At 37.8% G+C, this 20,693-nt stretch overlaps 1 protein-coding gene across 4 annotated transcripts in view; it reads right to left on the reverse strand.

The window, feature by feature from the left end:
- Positions 1–19,853, reverse strand: part of FSIP1 (fibrous sheath interacting protein 1) — an 86,297-nt gene extending 66,444 nt beyond the window's left edge. For 3 of the 4 annotated variants that reach the window (XM_075030415.1, XM_075030414.1, XM_075030417.1), the window contains exons 1-9: positions 19,648–19,853; positions 18,361–18,492; positions 16,750–16,942; positions 15,762–15,860; positions 14,203–14,375; positions 13,201–13,285; positions 9,664–9,762; positions 6,565–6,665; positions 5,699–5,806 (exon numbers count right to left, since the gene is read on the reverse strand). In XM_075030415.1, coding sequence (XP_074886516.1) covers positions 5,699–5,806; positions 6,565–6,665; positions 9,664–9,762; positions 13,201–13,285; positions 14,203–14,375; positions 15,762–15,860; positions 16,750–16,942; positions 18,361–18,486 — 984 coding nt within the window. In that variant the 5' untranslated portion in view covers positions 18,487–18,492; positions 19,648–19,853. The remainder of the gene's footprint in view (positions 1–5,698; positions 5,807–6,564; positions 6,666–9,663; positions 9,763–13,200; positions 13,286–14,202; positions 14,376–15,761; positions 15,861–16,749; positions 16,943–18,360; positions 18,493–19,647) is intronic. The other variant, XM_075030416.1, reaches the window with a different exon arrangement.
- Positions 19,854–20,693: the final 840 nt, after the last annotated feature.

The following is a 20,693-nucleotide window of genomic DNA, read 5'->3' on the forward strand; positions in this document are numbered from 1 at the left end:
TTAGAAGTCCAAATAAAGTGGAACATAATACACTACTGTCTATTGTTCTCTGAAGGAAGCAGAAGCAACGGAGTCCTGTGCAAGTCAAAGAAGGAAATACAAACAGCAGCTCTATCTATAGGACAACAAATTTCCATCTGATAAGGAGTCAATAAGAGAGAAAGCCTGACCAAAACCATGCTTGAAATGAAACTGCAGAGGTTGATGCTACAGCAGAAACGCCCTGGAGCCAAATATCAAAATGCTGGTATGAGACATAATGTGATACTTGTTTTCTTCTTTGGTGATATATTGCAAGGCATCCATAGGAAAGCAAAGGAACTGCTCTGAGGTGAGTAGCTGCTACCCTTCTAGAGCCCCAGTACGTTATCATAGAAACACTAGAAGAGACAGAAAGCACAGAGTTCTTTTCCTGATGGTGATTTACATGACTTTTTTCTCTTGATAGCAGTAACACCTGACTAGCCAACATGAATATGTGCTCCTAGTACAGAAAGTTGCATATTATGAGTGAGCTTGTGTCCTGGTTTCAGCTGGGATAGAGTTAACTGTCTTCCTCATAGCTGGTACAGTGCTATGTTTTGAGTTCAGTATGTGAAGAATGTTGATAACACACTGATGTTTTCAGTTGTTGCTAAGTAGTGTTTAGACTAAAGTCAAGGATTTTTCAGCTTCTCATGCCCAGCCAGAGAGAAAGCTGGAGGGGCACAAGAAGTTGGCACAGGACACAGTCAGAGCAGCTGACCCAAACTGGCCAACGAGGTATTCCATACCATGGGATGTCACATCTAGTTTAGGAACTGGGAAGTGGGGGTGAGGAATCACCGCTCGGGGACTGGCTGGGTGTTGGTCAGCGGGTGGTGAGCAATTGCACTGCGCATCATTTGTACATTCCAATCCTTTATTACTACTGTTGTCACTTTATTAGTGTTATCATTATCATTATTAGTTTCTTCTTTTCTGTTCTATTAAACCGTTCTTAACTCAACCCACGAGTTTTACTTCTTTTCCTGATTTTCTCCCCCATCCCACGGGGTGGGGGGGGAGTGAGCGGCTGCGTGGTGCTTAGTTGCTGGCTGGGGTTAAATCACAACAGCTTGGCCCACTTAACCCAAACAAATGAGCTCATATTCACAAACAGATGCAGGTTCTTCGCAGCAACCTGGCACTCCTGTCTCTCACTCAGGGAAGCAAGTCTGCACAACTACTGTTCACTGGGAATGACAGCCACAGATTACATCTCTGTCCTGACTGCAAAGAAACACCAGGAAGGACCTTAGAAGGGCAGAAGAAGGATGTGGGGGAGGACATGAGTGTATTGCTGGTTTCCCTTCTTTTTCCTAATAGCATCTTGCCCTAAGACTTCAACATCTGTCTTGCAAGGGATTCATGTCCACCGCTCCTTTACAGCCTCCAGATTAGTCCTCTGGCTATTCAAGCAGCCACATCCACACAAGAGGAGGAAATATCAGCTTCCAATTACAATACCACTGCTATGAGGTCATCCTTGGTTCATCCCCATTACCCTAAAGCACACTGGTTGCAAAAAGAAAAAAGCATACCCCAAACACCTGTCATAAATTACCACCATACTAAATTAAAACAAAAAAAAAAAAAAAAAAAAGAGTCATCTCTTTTGTGAAACAAAAATCAGTTCTTCTAATGCTTTCTCATAGAAGTATGATGACACAACCAGTAAGCCTGACTGGACATGACTTGACTCCAGAAAAGCCACTCAGAAATGTCTCTAGAAGCTTGCCAGCTTTGTGGAAGCATCTGTTCAGGTGAGACAGTGACCATCATAACATAAGTACCTAATGTGGTTACTACAGTTGTGCCATGTTAGCCACGCCCTAATCAGACACTGAAGAGCACAGTGCAAGCACACAGAAATGACTCTACAAAAGTCAGTTAAAGCTGCAACTGGGCTTATTAGCTACAGCTCAGTGTCTGTATCCCATGCTCTCATATCCCATGATCCAAGTCTCCAAATTACCCCAGTAGTCACTTTACTCCAGGGTTAAATGGACTCACACATTCTCTTTTATATTCAAGATGGCTTTGCTTGGAAAATAAGCTTCTGTCCTGTCAATGTTTCCTGTGTGTTAACTCAGAACAATACTTTTATAACAGCACAGTCAGTGCTTATTACTGTGGAACATCTGAAACTAATTATACCCCTGCAGCTTTGACAATTAGATTAGCATGAATATGTACTTCTAAAATATTTTAAATACTCATAAAACATTTTTTTTAAAAAGTGAGAAGTGCTCTTTGGATATTTGACATATTTAGTAGTAGGAGTCAAATAAAGTTATCTAATCCACATTACACTATACAGAGGAATTCATACAGCATAGCCAGCTCTGCCTTGATTGATAACTCCAAAACATTACTTTAGCCAATGTGGTTGCACCAGCTTTTTAAAAGTCAGTATGAAATAAGAGGACAGTGGCCATCAGCTGGACAGTTACTTAAGCCAGCTCAAAGAAATCTAGATTACTCATTAGCTGATAATTTCCTCATGATCTATGTTACAAAGCAGCCACAGGAAATGCCTCACCCATAATAAAATTCAAATGTGGGAAAGGAAGAATCCATCTCCAGACTAGACAGGTTTAAGGAACTAAGTATTATCCTTTGTTTTATTCTACTTTGGCAGTAGATTTAGGAGCCATTTTCTTTAAAGAAATTATCTAGTACAGACTAGACTAACCCACAAATTACAATTCCCATTCTTGTCCATTGTATCAAGAACATACAGTAACACACGTCCTGCGTAGTGATCTATTTAATATCTGATATAAATAGTAAAGTCTCTATAGAAACCTGCCCATATGATAGTGATATGTGCCAGATACAAAATTTGGATAAATGTATACTTTTCCATTGCCTTGATGCTTTGAGAACTGGTGCAAAAAAAGTACACATTGCTAGTCAGAATTTGGATTAGCTATTCTGCATAAATGTCTCTAAATATTGTGAAGGACTCTAGCTTAAAGAAAAAGAAAACCCAATAACTACATATTGTGAGAGAAGACTTTTACAATCGGTAAAATAATAAATTATAAAAAAGCAACTATTCTCTAGGTCAGAACGCTGTGATGTTTACTAACAGAAGGCTGTTTAAAACATCTTCAGATCTTTAAATGCTAACATTTATCAAATGAAGGACCATCTCGTCAAATTGAAACATGTCCTTAATCAGGAAAGAATAACAGAAGAGATGGTATTGTTAATCAAACACCAACCTTTCCAACAAAAGAAGAAAAAAACCCAACAAACAAAAACCCCACAACCCTCTCCCTATTATTTCTTCCTATTCAAAGGCTGGGTGAAGTACTGTTTCAGCTGAACATTTTGTCACCCTTAAGTGGGATTATAATGCCAAACCTGTTGCAAGCAGATCTAATAGAAAGCTTGAATCTTTTCCTAAATGCACAGACAAAAGATTAGTTAAATAATGATCCAGTGAGCTTTACTTTGTTGTTCTAATATGCAACAAATTAAAGTACAATAAAAATCAACTCTCCTAACCAGTGGATCAACATTAGACCAAAGAGCCTTCCACTGCATTTTTTTAATGCTCAACTGTGTCAGCCAAGTCAAACATCTCTGTGCAACATCATTAACTGATGAGTACTTTACACAGATAAATAAGTCAATCTGCAAGCTTTATGTTCATGTCCAAAAAAATTAAATAAGTTTTCCATGTAAAGCGAGGGAACAAATGTCAGGTCAACAGGAAGACTGGTGCAATTTCACAGCAGTCAAAGTTTTTTATCTCGTGAACACAAGCACCGAGTATGGCTGATAGTTTTAAACCTTTGCATACCAATGACCAAGCAAAGGTTATGTTTTCTGTGCTTCTACTTTAGCTTACTAACTGCGAAAGAACAGTTACTGTTAAAACACTGCACATTTATATGATCTTAGTCATTTGTCCATCAGGTTTCCTGACTGATATGGACTCTTTTACTTGTATTTGCCCCACAAAGCTCTGCAAATGCCAAAACATAGTGTATATTTACTAGTTCCCCTAGAGTAAAGAGAAAATTTTTCAACCACAGACCAAATGAGTTTCAACCTGGAAATCACACTAAAGTTGGGTAAATTACAAATTTGTTTGATGTCAAAAATTATGGGTAGGTTAGTTCTTTGGCTTCATAACCAGTTTGGATTCGGATGAAGGAAATCCTGACCTCATGTCCTTACCCCATATCCTGAAACAATCATTTATAAAGACAAATTTTAGACACATTTTGGAAAAGAGTAATGAAGAGCATCACCTCTTGGATGTCTTCGCCATCTTATTAGAAAATAATTCAGAATAAAATATGGGAAGAGACAAAAAAAACAACCAAACATTGCATTTGCTTTTGTTTCTTTCTCCCACATCTAAGTTATTATTTAACCTACTGAAAAATAATTTACTCCAGATCATTTTTAGCTGTATAAATTAAACAGAAACTGGACCTTGGATATATTTTGTTCATTCTACACAGAGTTCACATCTTTCTTCTTAGGTACTGTGATTCAGTGTATACTTAGAAATGTTGTGAAAAAGTTTATAACGTTACTATAGACTTAACATAGTGTACATTTTAATGCAAAACAAATTAGAAAGGTCACCTAATTTCTTTACGCAGAGCAAGTATTTTCCTAATATTTCTTCTTATTTATTAAAATACAGGTTACTTGAAGCATTATATCAAGTTTACATAGTTTGAGGACGTTCATTCTATGAAAACACGTATCTTTAGCATGTCTAATACCATATATAGTTGAAAAGTACTCTAAGTTCCTAATATGATTCATTTTTCAAACCAAATTTTATCTTCCCATCCTAGCAGCCTTATGATTACTTCTGTAAAACAACAGAGACCCCAAGAACTCCTTCACTGTGACATTTCCCTCAAAGCAGTAAGAAATAAAGGCCATATCCTAGTAACAGGGAGATCAAAAGACTATTTGATGTCTTCATGTTACTGGGAATCATTTTGTGGCACAGACTCTCCTAGAGCAGCGATTGGTGGGACAATCAAACACTTTTCTACTCTCCATGAGGAAAGGTATTTCTGTCTCCTTCAGCTCTTGCTATTCACCACAGTATACAGACTGTATGCATTTTAACAATGTCATGTTAAAGCATAATGTCTAATATTTAAGCAGACTTTAGCTCCTCTGTATACTTCTAAGACGGAGTGAGTTAGAAGCCACACAAAGATGACATGTTATCTTTCTAAATGGACACATAAGCTTCATCAATGTATATTTCCCCAACTGCTGCATTCTGAAGTTGATGTCCTCAGAAAAGTCTTGGAGTTTTTTTTTTAAGTAGTTGCTGGCCCTTCTACCTGAGATTACAGCACTAGCCACTCAGACTGATAGTCTGCAACTTCACATTTTACACAGAGAAAATAGGCCATCTTCTCTGAGTGTGCTTCTAAGGCTCCTTCCACCCATGTCTAACTTTCTTTTAAGTTCTGTTTTTCTGAGGCCAGGCATGTCCAAGTCTTAGTAAAACAAAGAAGCCAATGAAAATTCATTCTTGGAGACAAAGCCCATTGGAATTGTTCAGCTTTTCTCTCATATCTCAGTAGGTTCCTTCATGGTAGGACTAAAACCAAATCAAATTTAGATTTTCCATAAAAATAAGCCAAATACAACAGGACAGTACAAATTAAAGTTGCCATACCTCAAGACCTTGTAATTCAATTCCATCTTCTGTATCTTTCAATAGTTCAATTAGCCTTTTCCTTTCTCCTTCAAGCATAACAATCTGGTTTCCTGAATCCTTTGCTAGCTGAAATAGTTACAAAAAGAAAAAAAAAAAAAAAAAAAAAACCAACCAAACTTTAGAACTCCATTAGCTCAAACAGTACTAAAACACAGGTTTCAAACTCTGTGAAATTAACATCCAAATCTTGCTTATTGCCATAATACAAATTATCACTCTGACAGAAAAAAGTAGCAGCCTTCATATAATAAATTGATAATCTTATAAAAGTCTTTGACATAGCTGTGCGGGGTGGGGGGCGGACACAGATATTTTAATTGGATGAAAAATCATCATAGCTACTAGGTCTTCACTGAAAAAAAAAAGCAAGAAAATCAAGGCATCTGTTTTCCAACAGAAAGAAGTCTTCTGTAAATAACAGTCCCAGGCAGGCTATACATGAAAAACCTGCCTACCTATTCCTTATCTATGCATAAGAACATCTTCCTTTAACTTAACAGTAAATACATTTAAAGAAAATCTTAGGAAATATTTGCCCTCAAAACAAGCTATATCCAGGCACAAACAGAACAATTCAGTTTCCAATAGTCTTTAGCAAAGACATAGAAGCAGTATTATCCCCACCAATATCAGCATGCAAGATGAGAACTATCTTATACAGTACTATGCCATAAACAACACTTTGTAACAGCAAGCTTTTTTTCGTTTATGCCTAATTAGCTTTTAATGTTACTGATAAAAATCTCCAACTGTCTCCAGAAGTACTTCTATACTATTTTTAGTCAGCATTTAACAAATTAATAATTTTATGCTTTAATGCTTACCTCAATGTTCTTTTTAATGAAATCCTGATTGTTTTTACTTTTGCTATGTGTTTTTTCTGCTTGATTAAGAAAGTCATTTGTTTCTAATTCACTTGGATAGTCTGAAGTTTGAGGAAGAAAAGTTGCTAAGTCATAATCATTGCTTTTCTGATTCAATGAGAGCTGTAATAACAGCAATCCCATTTAAATCTTTAACATACATATAAAGTGGATAGACAAACTTTTTATAAGCTGTTTTCATTATTTATATAAACTACATTGCTATATTTAAAACATAACTATATAAAAATCTAATCTCATTTTTAAGCTTTTATTATATAAGCTCATTCAATGTTGCGAAGGCTAAAATACTTTTGGATTTCTGACCTCAAAAATGTTAAACATGGCGGCTTTAAAAGCCATGGCATTCCTTCGAAGCCTATCATTGTTTCAGTTTTATCATCAGTACAAAACCAGACAATATTTTTTTTTAAAACCACAAAACTATTTGGAGATATATCAAGTACATTTTTAAAAATGAAACAGCTGAAGAACAGATGATATAGTTGATACTATTATAACACAGCTTATAAAACAAGTTTTGTTTAAAAATAAAACTCATCATTGAGCTGTAAAGCTATTAAACAGCCACATGATATTCTTACAACATCACACATGTTTTTTTCAGCAATGGGTTTCTATCCATCATACAAAAATGGGCACATACTCTGTTTTTCAGAGACTTTTACCAGTTCTTAAACAGCAATTCCTTTATGAACAGCAAATCTTTATCACATTAAATAACAACTCTAAGCAAATACAACCAACTTCTGAGTCTCAAAAACTACTGCAAAAGTAGGCATGGTAGTTTTTACTTTTCTGGAAAGTAGAGATTTGAAAAATGGGTGGGCTATTTGCCTACAAAAAAACCCAATTTAACATGTTAGATAATAGAAGATAGGCTATGGTAGTTTACATCAAAGTTACTCTTTTTCAGAGTGAGTAGATTGAAAGCAAACTCCCAAAGATATGAAATAAATTCCGCGCATCCTTTTACACACCATAGCCAAAAAAACCCCTGTGTAACAATTCTCACCAATCAGGCTTACTTTAAAATTGCAAGCAAACCTTAAAGGACTGAGGTGTTGAATCTGACCAAGAAAACCCTGTCATAGTTCAAATGCACAACTGTTTACTAAAAGCATCCCAAACTATCTTTAACATTACCAGGTAACATCTTGAATCTGATGAGGAACTGGATCATATAAGAATTTACCAATCAATATAAACATAAGAAGTTGTATCCTGAAATGAACAAAACACACCAAACACCAACATAACATGCAACATATATGAAACATTACTTTTAAGCTACATCTTTCTCTAACTGTAGAATAAGCGTTTTTGAGAGGGACCTATCATACAGAACTTCTCAGAACATTCAAGTAAAGAAGGGACAGACATGGATCACTGGGACAAAGAATACACCGAAGATTGCTGTCAGTGAGTAAAAGAGAGACTGCAGCTCAACAAATTTTGCATACATGTTTTGGAAGATTGGTACAAGTTTCAAAGATTTGGTACAAATCTTGATGAGACTGCTAAACTAACATTGTAAAACTAATACATACATTCTTCTTCACAAGTTAGGCTCCTCTCATTCAGTGTCTGCCTTTATGACAAATGTTACACAGAAATCCAAAAGCAACCAAAACAGTAAGTCTTAGCTATTCAGAAACCATAAAGGCCTCCAGCAGAAATAGTAAAAGTCATTTAAGTAATTTATTGCTCATGAGTTGTAAGTGATCTCTACTCCATGCATTCCAAAACTAGGAGAATGCAGAACATCTCAAAATAGTGCAAGCAATAGCAACTCCCAACCATGCCTGTAATGGGAACTTCAGAAGTCATTGCTGTCCTGAATACTGTTAATGTCCAGCACAACTCAGAAATTTTGTGAAGGTGAAAGCTGAGGGTCAAGCTTCATTTTAAGGGAGGAATGAAGATACATGTTAGGAAGACAGAGAAATCAAAAGCACAGCACTGCTCGAACCCAGTCTGAAGAAACATTTAATAACACAAAGTTAAGGTCACATACTGGCAGACTAAGATAAGTGATGAAATGGTAAGGGAGCTAAGGTCCAGGTTTAAAAATTAAAACATACAGTCAAATTCTAAAAAGTACAGAGGTTCTGCTGCCATCAATGGCTCAGCCTTGAGGAACACCTGTTTATTATGTCTTTGTCATCTTAGCCAGTCACCAGGAAGATAGATTCCTTCTGTTTACATAGAATGGTAGATGACAAAGAAATAAACAATTGCAGCTGATAAGAAGAATAGCTTCAGCTGCCATTGCTATGTCACAACACATGTGAGAAGTTACTCAACCATACAAATTTGAATTTCAAATAGGGAAAGAACAGAGGCACAAAAGCACAATTCCATTTATTTTGAAGTGTTGGACACACTACACTACTAGCTGCATTTGAAACCTCTATACAGTGCACATAAACAAATGATGTCTAAAAGAATCAGCACAGATGTTTGATTTTTGCCAAGTACTTAATCCATAAAGCAATGCAGCCTTTACAATAATCAGCATAACAAAATGTAAAATGAGTTGTCTGAAGACTTAGGTTTGTCACAACATCCATACAATTTCTCCTGAAAACAAAAAAATTACAGAACAGTTGAAACTGTATACAGCACCAATCTTCATTTTTAGATGGTTTCTTGAATATAAACCTATTAAAGTTACAGTACTTTAGAATAACAGCTAAGACAAAGTTTTAAAAAATTCCCATGAAGAACCCATGATACATTTTACAATGAATCAGTTACAAGCCTCATCATTTTGCAATGAAAGAAAAAAAGTTTTATAAACCCAAAGGTAAAAAATTTCTTAACATGTTGAGTAAAATGTTTTAGATAAGTCAAACAAAATTATTCTCTTCTATAATTTGTAAAAAAAAAATAAGAACTGTCGCTATTGTACTAAGCAACCTTGCTTTTTCTGATTTCATCAGCCTAGCCACAAAGGCCAACTCTTCATTATCCACCCACTGTACATGTTGGTTTGCTATATCTAGAAATACAAACAATACAATTAATAAAGCTTACCCTGATTATGTTGGGGTTTATGGCAATCATAATCTTCTGGATTAATTTGTGTGTGAAATACTGAAATACATATTTCATCTTCTTTAGCATGGGAGGGATCTGCAAGGAATTTTTTCAGTAAAATTTAATTGAAATTTACTTAAAGAAGATTTAGTTTCATGTGTATCATACTGTAAGATCTCACACATGAAAAGTTAAAGAAATTTACTTGGATAAACTACATAACCACCATATTTCTCCAGAAATAAAGAAGGGGAAAAAGTGTAAGGTGTGTCTCATGAATAATTATGCTGTTTCATATGGCTGTGGGTTTTTTTTTAACAACTACCACCCATACAAGACAAATAATTACATTCTAGAAGATGCAGCCCAAGGCCCTAAAGTTCAAAAGGCTCTGCAGACACCATGCGGCAAGCCATCTAGAACTTTGAATGAGAATAAAGTATCCAGGTTTTCACAGCTGGTGTCTGCCTGTGCATGCATTATTAGACTTCCAAGTAGCTTAGGTCAAGGGTATACTCTAGGAAAAAAATGTGTTCCAACATCCTAGCATGCAAGAGTCGTTTCAGCTACTCAAAGAAAAAAATTCAGTCATGGTATTGACATATTATCAAATGGAAGTATAAATTAGAGCATTAACTTGCAGTCTATACACTTAGCACTTACAGAAAAGGACTCGTATTGCAAAGAACTGTATATATCACTTGTGAAAAATGTATTTTTCACAACAAAAAAAACCCCAACATCCTGTAATAATGAAGTTTAATTAACTCAACTGAAAGTATGATTTTGTTAGACAGAGCACAGGGGAATGAATTTAAGGCTGTTTAATTAACTCCAGATTTACATTTCTGCCATGAGTGTGTCAGAGGGGTTTTTTGTGCCTGAGAGGCTGGGACACATAAGTTATTAATGATTTTGTACCCAGAACTTGTGTTTGATTTCACAGCCACATTAAAAGCTATAATTAAATAGCTCCGTATGTAATTTAATTGAGAAAGCTCTTTACCAAAGTCGAGCTCTGAAAAACAAAATATATGAATTGCATTCCATTTCAGTATCAACCGGGGCAGCTATCAGGGCACTCATTTAAATAAATAAAGATCTGAAAAGTAAGACACTAGCATCTGACAGAAAATTCAAGATGAAGATCAAGCTGGAGGAAAAATATAAATCTAAACTATGCAGAGTTTTGCCAGTATGGTAGACCAGAACCCATATGATGCACATGATCTTTACAGCAAGGAGTTACCTTTTATTTCAAAGAGGAATGGAAGCATGGAGTTCATTAACAACCATAGTCTTGCTTGCCTACTGGTTTTTTACTATATCCTGACATCTACTGGAGATTTTTTAAATATCACCCATATCAAATTCTGTGTTCTTCCCTTAACCCAAACTTGAGCATAGAAATAAAAGCAGGTTACCTTATAATAATAAGTTTTGTTGAAATGTTTTAACCACACATTGTTACCATTATTATGCAGGTACTTCCAACATTCAAGCTGAGATTTTTGCTCAGCAATAACCATTCAGCCCTCAAATCCTTGTTCTCTCCCCAACAAGAAAAAAGACAGGATGCACCACAACTCTGTTTCCTTTCAACCAAAGGTATAGAGATGAAGGACAGGATGCAAAATATGCATATGATTGACACGTCTCTGAGAACTCCAGCACTGAGACAGAGTACTCAAACAGCAAATTTTTTAAAACCACTCTTGAGCAGTTTTGACATGGTATATTCTTGACAAATTCAGTCTGGTTTTGTTCCCCCTGTCCCTCCCAATAAAGACATTGTGAGCAGAATGCCTACAGTTTGTTCCAGTGTCTCCCCCAGTAAGAGTCTAGCCACAGAAAAAAAAATTACATTTTAAAATACCCAATATTTTCTTTTTCCAGGTCCCTGTGAACATGCACATGCTCTGTGCATTCTTGAAAACTACCAATACTTCAGAACGCACTTCAGCCACTTGCTTTAGAACTCTAACAGAATTGCGTCCTTCTGACTCAGTAGAGAAAACGTTTCTAAATAGTTCTTTAACTTTTCTTTCCCTAGTCTATCTATGGTTTTATATTGTTGGTATTCACTGTAATTTTGATCATGGTTAGTCTTTTTTTGTTATGTATCACATTCCACATTTCTCTGTATCGTTAACTATTTGTTTACCTTTCCTGTTAAAGAGCTCAATCCTTCATTAGTCATTTGTCTACTTTTAATGCAGCTGTAGAATTTGGTGTTTTAAATGCTACTGAAGATGGAAGTGATTTTTACTAAAAGACTAAAATGCAAATGTTTATTCTTATCCGTGTGTTCATTTCCACTTTGAATATGTTTGTCTTCATTATCTTATCATGATGAAACTCAGAAATTAGCTTATCAGACTTCCTGGTCTTTTCTTCCTGAGAATAGTCTGCTAGCATATCTTTAACATAGTTTCACTTTTTAAAACTGCCATCTATCCTGAATTTTCTTCCCTAGAATTCTCAGGAAAAAAAATGATTAAAACAACCCCTAAGTCCATGTTTCATATTCATGCCTTTTCCTTAGAATCACACTCTACATTATTTGATGATCCCTTTTACTCAAATTCTCTCTTGCGTTTGGAATCTTAAATTCTTTTAGAAATGAATTAAATGTAATATAATCAGTAACAAATTTAATGTAAATGACCCCTACTCCCTTTTGGACCATGTTCCAAGACCTGGGCTGTGCATGCATGTGCCTGTATTGTTTTCCAACATGTAACTCAGTATCATAATTTGGTCCCATTCTTTTGGTTCTTCTGTTAACAATTCCTAAAAAGGCTCAGGATTTCCCTCCCTCTGGACCTGTTATATTATGAGATGCTTACCATGGCATTGCCATTGCTTCCCAGTCCCACATGAAAATTTTCTCCAAGATAGATGTGTGGCAGGGCCCACATCCCTAAAGCTTCTAAGCAACATTTATAGGCCTAATATTTTTTAACTGCCTGCCTTTCTTACACCAAGTACTCCAGTCTGGCAAACTCTCTAAGACCACCAGTAACAACACATCAGTAACTTCATCATTTTGTTTGTTTACCAAAGCAATTTTTAATTCCTTGCTTATTGCCCAGGTGTTCCAAAATGGTAAAGACATCCAAGTTTTTCAGCAGATTTCCACACTTTGTTTGCCCTATGCCTACTACTATTACTTTAATTTACCAGTGTCATCAGTCATGCATCCTTTCTGAAATCATGTGTGTTTGCCATCAACTTGAAAAATGCAAGCTTTACTTATCCTGGATTTCTATCCTTTTAGAGTAGCCATTTCTTTGAAAAAAACGCAGTACCTATAAACAAAATTAATGTTAAAGTACAACTTCTATATTTGTGATAATGCAAAAATTATTTCCATTAATTTTTCAAATATTCCCTTGATGTACTTTCATATGCAAATATTACTTTATTGTAAAGGTTTGATAGCTTTATTTTTATAGCATCCAACAAAAATATGAATATTAATCAAAATACAGGATAATTATATCAGGGTATTTACTTCTCTTTCTTACTTACCGGCTTTATCCTGCCATGATGAGATCAAAGCTAAAAAAAGTTTTGTGTTTTCTATCTCCTCATGGCTTCCAGTGGTTCTGATAGACTATTGAAAAGAAATAAATCATAAATATACTGATACATGCATGTACTTACTTTAAAGTAAATACTTTAAAGCAAAATATGTTGTCTGCTTATCAGGTCTAATGAACTTCAGACCCTATTAAAAATTCCTTGTTCAGTGGCAACATTTACTTACCGCTTTGTTTCCTTCTTGAGGCTATCCAAACATCTTCTAAAGTTATGATAAAGGATGGTAGAACTTTAAAGCCTGTTATACATTGTCTTTTACATGGAGACACATTTCACAAGTTCTGTAATATATATATGGCTTTGAATCCAAATCCATTGAAATTATAAGATGCAGTCAAACCAACTGCAATCATGTCTTTTTAGCAATTGACATTTGTATTCATGTAAATTATATAATACTTACCTCAGAGGAAATACTAACTCTCATGTTTCAATGCTTAATATGACATTTAACTGCTAGAGACCCAGATAGGAATAAGGTGAAGGAATTTGTGCTGTGGCATTCTTATGCCTTCTTCAGGGGGGATCTCTAATTTCTTCAATAATAGACAGTACTGAAATAGATGGGCCTACGAATGGTCACACTAGAGCAGAATAAACACTTTTAGGTCTGGGTGCACACACATTACCTCGTGTGATGCCTTATCATACCTTATGCTCAAGCATAAGACTATGCTAGTAGACCACCCCCAGACAGCTGTATATTTGGCTATTGGTCAGATCAATTTTTAAGGACCACAGCCTTCTTTCAAAGCCTGCCTACCCAATATATATTAAAATGTATTCAAAGTTACTGTTTAAGATCCATTTCTTCACTTTAATCAGCCAACTGTGAGTTATTTAATAAAAAATACATCTGTGAAATATGATAATTCTGTAAGACAGTACTCTCAGATATATTATTCACAAAACAAGCAGAACACTTCTAACCTGAAGTTCTTTCCAGAGCTTTGCCCTCATTTCTTTGCCTTGTTTTTTAATTGCTCTCTCCTTAAGATGCTTTTTTGCCAGTATTGTGTCAAGTTTATTCATTTTCTTTATAGCTGCCTGAATCTGAGGATCTACACCTGTTTCTTCAGAATATTCCAAGTTGGAAGAGTTTGCTGTAGAATATATTTAACAACAATGTTAGCTTGAAGCATTTCAACTTAAAAAAAAAAAAATATTTTATAACAACCACAGACAAGAGTACAATTACAATTATTCTCAAGCATTTCTAAACCTGTTTGTAGCAGGGTTAAATAGAAAAGTCTTTGTAACAGAACTCTGAACCAAACTCTGAACTGTAGCAGTTGGATATGAGGGCATGGGGGATGAAGAGCCCTCCCCCCGCTTTTGGGCAAGTGACTCAATTCAAATTTATAATGGAAAAGTGACAACATCTCCACAGTATCAGCAAAAATCACAGCAAAAATAAGCTTAAAAAAAATTTCTTCAGCCTGACTAGTAGAATACATGTTGAAATGTCATTCATTAAAATAAGTAATTCTGGGATTAAGAGAGACTGCAATATCTCTACTTTTAAATGTTATAGAAGTTTCAGTCTTGCCTTATATCTCAGCAAAACCAGATTCTGATACTGGTTCTAGAAAAATACTGTTTTGAAAAATAGGAACAGTGACACATTATGGACACTATCATTGTTTAATTAAAATAGATTTCCATACTATCTTTTTTCTCTCTAAACATTCAGATTACAATTTCTGATCACTTTCAGCTTCTCCCCTTCCTATAGCATCCTCATGCTCTGCCCTCTTCTCTGGTCAAACTTAGCTTCCATAACAAGGGTAGAGGAAACACTTGTACCACTGTTCCTATCCCACACACTTCCAAGTTCTGGAGTCGTGCAATACTTTTTCATTCTCTCATCTTTTGAGGTCAAATGCTTTACACACCCTTCGATCCCAAGCATTTACTGTGATGCATCAGTCTGCTTTATGCCATAAAAAGAAATGAGTGATACAACAAGGGGAGAGCTATAAAAAAAAAAAAAAAAACAACCTAACTGAGCTCCAGGGAAGACCCAAGGACAGAAGATAAAAAAAAAGAGCACTTATTTCAACTGGCCTCAATCCAGCAGATGGATCTGAACCTAAAACCACTGAGTGAAGCTTTGAAGTTGAGTTCTATCCAATTTCTGTTCTGAAGAAATGGATATTATGTTAGATGACCAGCACTGCTGGACTAGATAGAATCACCACTGGATTGTGCCTTATCAGATTGACTGAATCAATGTAAAACTCAAAGACTATCATATCATTAAAGACAGTGAATATCCTTTAATAAAATGACCTTTAAATAAAGAATTCATCCAACACCTCTTCAATATCACAATGCACAGACATTTTCAATTTGTAATATTTCTTTATAACTATACAATATAGACACAAATACAGTATGGTCCCAAACTCTCCTAAAAGCATTAAAAGAAAAGGAGAAAAAAAAAAGTTTTATTGCACTGTTTACTTTATACACCTGAAAGGTAATACCTGCTTTTGCATTACTTGGTTTTCCTTGTGAAGGTTCACAAAATTTCAAAGTCTCTGTTTCAGTACTGTCATCTCCAGAATCTGAATTAGAGATACATCCTGAAAAACACAGGAAAAAGCCTTTCACAAATAGATGTGAAATAATCTTTTAAAGATACTGTGTGAAATGTTAACAATTAAAAGACCAAAATAACATTTTTGTCAGTTAAGGATCACCACAGAGCCTCTACAGTGGATTACTGTTTAAAAAATTATACATACTAGTACATCAGAACTCAAGTTAAACACAGGAGCAGGAAATCAAGGAATTTTTTGACCCCAATTCTGTCATGGAATCTTATCTAAACTTGAAGGTATCCAAACCTTCGGCTTCACATACTGGCCTTTGCTTCTCTATTTTTAAATAGTCAGAAGCCCTAGAAAGTTTATTTATTACCATTTATAGAATGCCATCTGAAGCACTTCTACAACCGCTTTCATTAAAATGAGATATTGCATATTTATATTTAACGTATGTTATTAGCATTAGCATTGTTCAGTTGTTAAATACTATAACGTACAACCATAATTTTCAAATTTTTGTACTGGTGGATCATTATTAGGATACAAAGTTTCTAACAAATGATCATGATGACCTCTGTGAAAGTTTGATAAAAACACCTTACTGAAAACACTTTCTAACATGGTTTCATGGGAGACATGCAGATGGTTTCTCATGATTTTTTAGGCCATCACCAAGGTGCAGGTCACAGCCTAGATGCCATGAGACATATGCTGTAGTGGTAATGGCAGTAATAACACATTTCTTTCAAAGATGGATTCAAAATAGGAAAGAGAAGTGAAGGCATGAATTTTGACACCTCCTTCTCTTCTAGAATTTTACCCATTTGCATCCTCTTTTCCCTCCACCATTAGAATTTTACCCAAACTATACAAACATGATATTTGGTCTAGCCACAACGCATGAAAGTGTCAGTCATTCCCACACCTGACAACTCACTGGGATTCAGCATATGCTCCTCCTGAAGAAAGAAGGTCGCACTCGCCACTGTGGTTTGCTGATCTGTTCTTACTTCCTTGACATCAGATTTCTCTCTGTCATCACCTTTGTTTTCTTCCAGACAGCAGTCTTCTAGACTACCTCTTTGATGACTACCAGCCAAACTGACAGGTGAATCAACCTATAAAGTGCAAATTAATTATTACCATAAAAATAGAAATCTTTGGGGGGAAGAAAAAGATAATCACAATTATCACATACTGTCACAAAGGCTAACAATGATTCTATACAAGACTGCAGAGTACTTCTTAAATAAAAGAACCGTTTTCAGATCTGATACAGAGTTCTGTTTCTTAGATACCACATTGATTCTCAAGCTTGTCATTCCACAGACTGCCAGATTTGGGATTGCCATGCTAGGGAATGATTCCAAAGGTTTATGCCACTTCTGCTGCAGCAGAGGGTACAAGCAACCAGTTAAGAGTCTGTGTGTACAACTGCCTCATCCACTTCCTGACACTGTGGGTGCTCTGCACCAGATAGCATCCCAATCTCTTGCTCATACTATAGATGTTTTTTTGTAGACTTTGAAGGGCTGAAAAGCTTACGCTTAACTCATCAGTCTCAAGAGACTGCAATTTTCATGCAATAGCCTATGATGTCTAGGTCAGGACTTGGATTCAGTTATCTGACATTAGCCTTAATACCCGACTGTGAACCTATAAAAAAAAAATAAATTTAATACTTCTGTGAAGCATCCAGCTATGATCCCATTCTTCAGACAGGTAAACAGAGGTACAACACAATTGGACTAATCTAAGTAAATCAATCTAAATCTCTAATTCCCAAGTCCCAGTTCCCACATCCCAACAAACATAAAACATATCCTGTTCCCAAAATTAAGTTAATCCCCAATATTCATTTTCTCAGAGGATGGATGAACACCTACTTCCGACAGACTTTGCTGAATCCCTAGAGCTGAAGTATTTCTTGGAATACTATGATTTATTTTTTTTTAAACTTGATTCAAACATATGCTGAGAGAGCCTTGTAGTCAAAAATTCAACTTGTGAGGATTGCTCAAATGCTTTTTTCTAATAAGCAAAATAATTTTTATTCCAACTTGAATTTAAAAGCACAAATGGGATGGAAGTAAAACTATGCACATACTGGCTCATGCATTAACAGCCTATAGCTGCATATCTACACATTATTGCCAGAATTTCAAATGTTTTTCCTTAAAATAGGATTTATTTAATAATCTGATTAAATATAAAGAGGAAGACAACCAAGTTTTCCAGGTTATAGTGCTGAATAGCCCTTCTTGTGGCAAATAAACATAAACCAAGTATTCCAGGTTGTAGTGCTGAATAGCCCTTCTTGTGGCAAATATAAAAGTAACACATATTCAGAAAAATGAAATTAAACGTCATTCCATTTATGCATAAGGAGCAACCCACATTCATGAACTTTCACATAACCCCTTAGCATGCCTGCAGAGCCCAGAACTCCATATGAAGCAAAAAAAGCAGAATCTTATTTCCTACTAAGAAGATTTAGGCATAGAGTTTCTACCTCGCTGAAGGTGAAAAGAATTACCTTTGGCAAATGTGGCTCTGGTGTTAATAACTCCATAGATGTATTTAAAGATCTACAATTAGGATAAGCTCTTGAGCTAGATGCAGGCCTTGAAATTTTATCCAAGCTCCCCCTTGTTATATCCATTCTGACCTAAAATTGGAAAAAAAAACAAAAACAACCTTCCAAACTATCAGTGTCATAATAAAGCAACACAAACCCAGCAATATTTCAGATGTACACTGAACAAGTTTCAAATCCTTTCTAGCAATTCAGCATTGAGAGGTCTTTCCAGTATAGACTAGCTTGCCACTCAACTACACACTTTTTAATATACGTACAAATATATATTTATATCATCAAGCTAACCAAAGTATTCAAATGTGCCTGCTGTCAAAGAAGCTTTGAAAGGCTTAAATCTTAAAAGTAATCTCACAACAAATGAAATGTCATGGCTCTTTTTTTTTTTTTTCTTTTTTTGAAAACATGGGACTGGCAAAGCTAGCACCAACAGAAGAATGAGGGTATTTTATAGACATCTTGAACACATCAAATTAAGCAGCCAAAAGCTTTTAATAATTCAGTAGTTCTAAGTGGGGGGTGTTCCCATATCCAAATGATCACATTCCCAGTCGCGGCCCATTTGAGTTTAAACAACAGAAATGCATGGTTCTCTGCAAAAACTGCGTGAATTCACAGGAATTGGGTCTCTGCGTACGTGACACCCACTGGTCACTTTCAGAAGGCCCAAGCGAATGCACCGTTTTATTTCAGCACAAGAAACAGGGCAAACTGAGTCACGTAGACAGGTCCGTAACACGACGCCGCACAAAGAAGCGGGCCGAGACGAAGACCAGCAGTCTACACCCGTTCCCCCAGTCCACCTCCCGAGCCTCGGGCTCACTCGCTGAGGCGGGCCCTTCGCCCCTCGCCGCCCGGACCGAGGGAGTCGCCGCTGCGGGACCCGCTCGGGACGCCGCCGGAGGACGCTCCCACGCGGGCTGGGGACCGCCGCCGCCCCGCGCCCGCTGACGGAACCGCCCGCAGCGGCCGGCCCGCAAACCCACCGGGCCTGCCGCGAGTTCGGGCCACCTCCGGGCCTCTGCCGGCCGCGGCTGTTCCACAGCCTCGGGGACATCTTTTAAGAGCTTCTTGCGCCTTCCCGGGGCGGGTGGGAAAGCAAGCGCAAGAGACCCCAAACCCCATAAACGAGGAAAACAAAGATAAGCAACAGCCGAGACCCAAAGGATGCCGGAACAAAAAACCCCAAACATACAAAAAACAACCCCACAAGAAGTTTCAACACACCGACAGACAGGCAGGAAGCCCCGAGGCGCTGCCCTGACAGGACTGCTGCCCGGCAGAGCTGCAGCTCCGGCAGCCCCGACTGAGGACGGACGGACGGACGGACGGACGGACGGACGGGACGAGCCCCCCCCGCCCGGCAGCCGCCCTGCCGTCACCGCCGGAGGGCGGCAGCGCGGGGGCCAGCTCGGGCAGCCACAACCGCCGTCGTTGCCATGACGACCAGCTCGCCGAACTCTCGCGAGAGTTGCGGGATTCCGCCTTAAATTGGGGCGGTACCACCGTCGGGGAGGGGGTGGGTTTAGCCCGTTCTTAGAGATGCAACTATAAGCGAGCTCTCACCTGCTCACGAAGTCTGAACCACCAGAAAAGCCCAGTGAGGCCTGTCTTCTCCGTCCTGACACGAGGAGTTGCCGTGTGGAGAGCGACCTTCTCCTCCCTCTCCCCGCCCTCCCCCCCACCCCCCCGCAGATAGTTGGGTTGTGCCGGGCCCGGTGCCGAGGAGCGGGATGCCGGGCCGTGGCAAGGGGACAGCCGGTCTCCGAGCGCGACTGAGACTGTCACCAGGAGCCCGGGTGGTGGCGGCGTCCTCCCGGCGGCTTTCGGTGTGCTGGGGAGGCTCGTCCTTCCCTGGCGCCGAGGCCCTTAGCTGCCGGGGCCCGGGGGCGCGAATAACGGGAGCGGCCTCTTAAAAGATGGGTCGTTTTTAGTAAGTGCGTGCTGTCAGCGGAGTCAGTGGCGTGCAGGTACTGAGCTTAAAACTTGGATTTTTCCGAAACGTCGGTGAGAAACGGTGGGTGCCGGTGTGCCCGGCAGGCGGTGCAGCCGCCGGCCCCGAGCGGCCGTGCGGGGATCGGGGGGGGTGGGGGGGTGTCCTTCAGAGTCAGCCTTAAAAGCTGTGAGCTGGGTGAGGCAGGGTGCTGTGAGCTGCAACTTGTCGTCATGGTAGCCTCTGTCTGGTCTCCTGCATATATTGTGTCATGTTTACTTGTAAATAAGGGTAGTTGAATGACTTTTAAATAAACGTGCTAAGACTTAAAACTAATACT

Source organism: Buteo buteo, chromosome 6 (genome assembly GCF_964188355.1).
Source record: "Buteo buteo chromosome 6, bButBut1.hap1.1, whole genome shotgun sequence".
In the NCBI taxonomy this organism is placed as follows: Eukaryota; Metazoa; Chordata; class Aves; order Accipitriformes; family Accipitridae; genus Buteo; species Buteo buteo.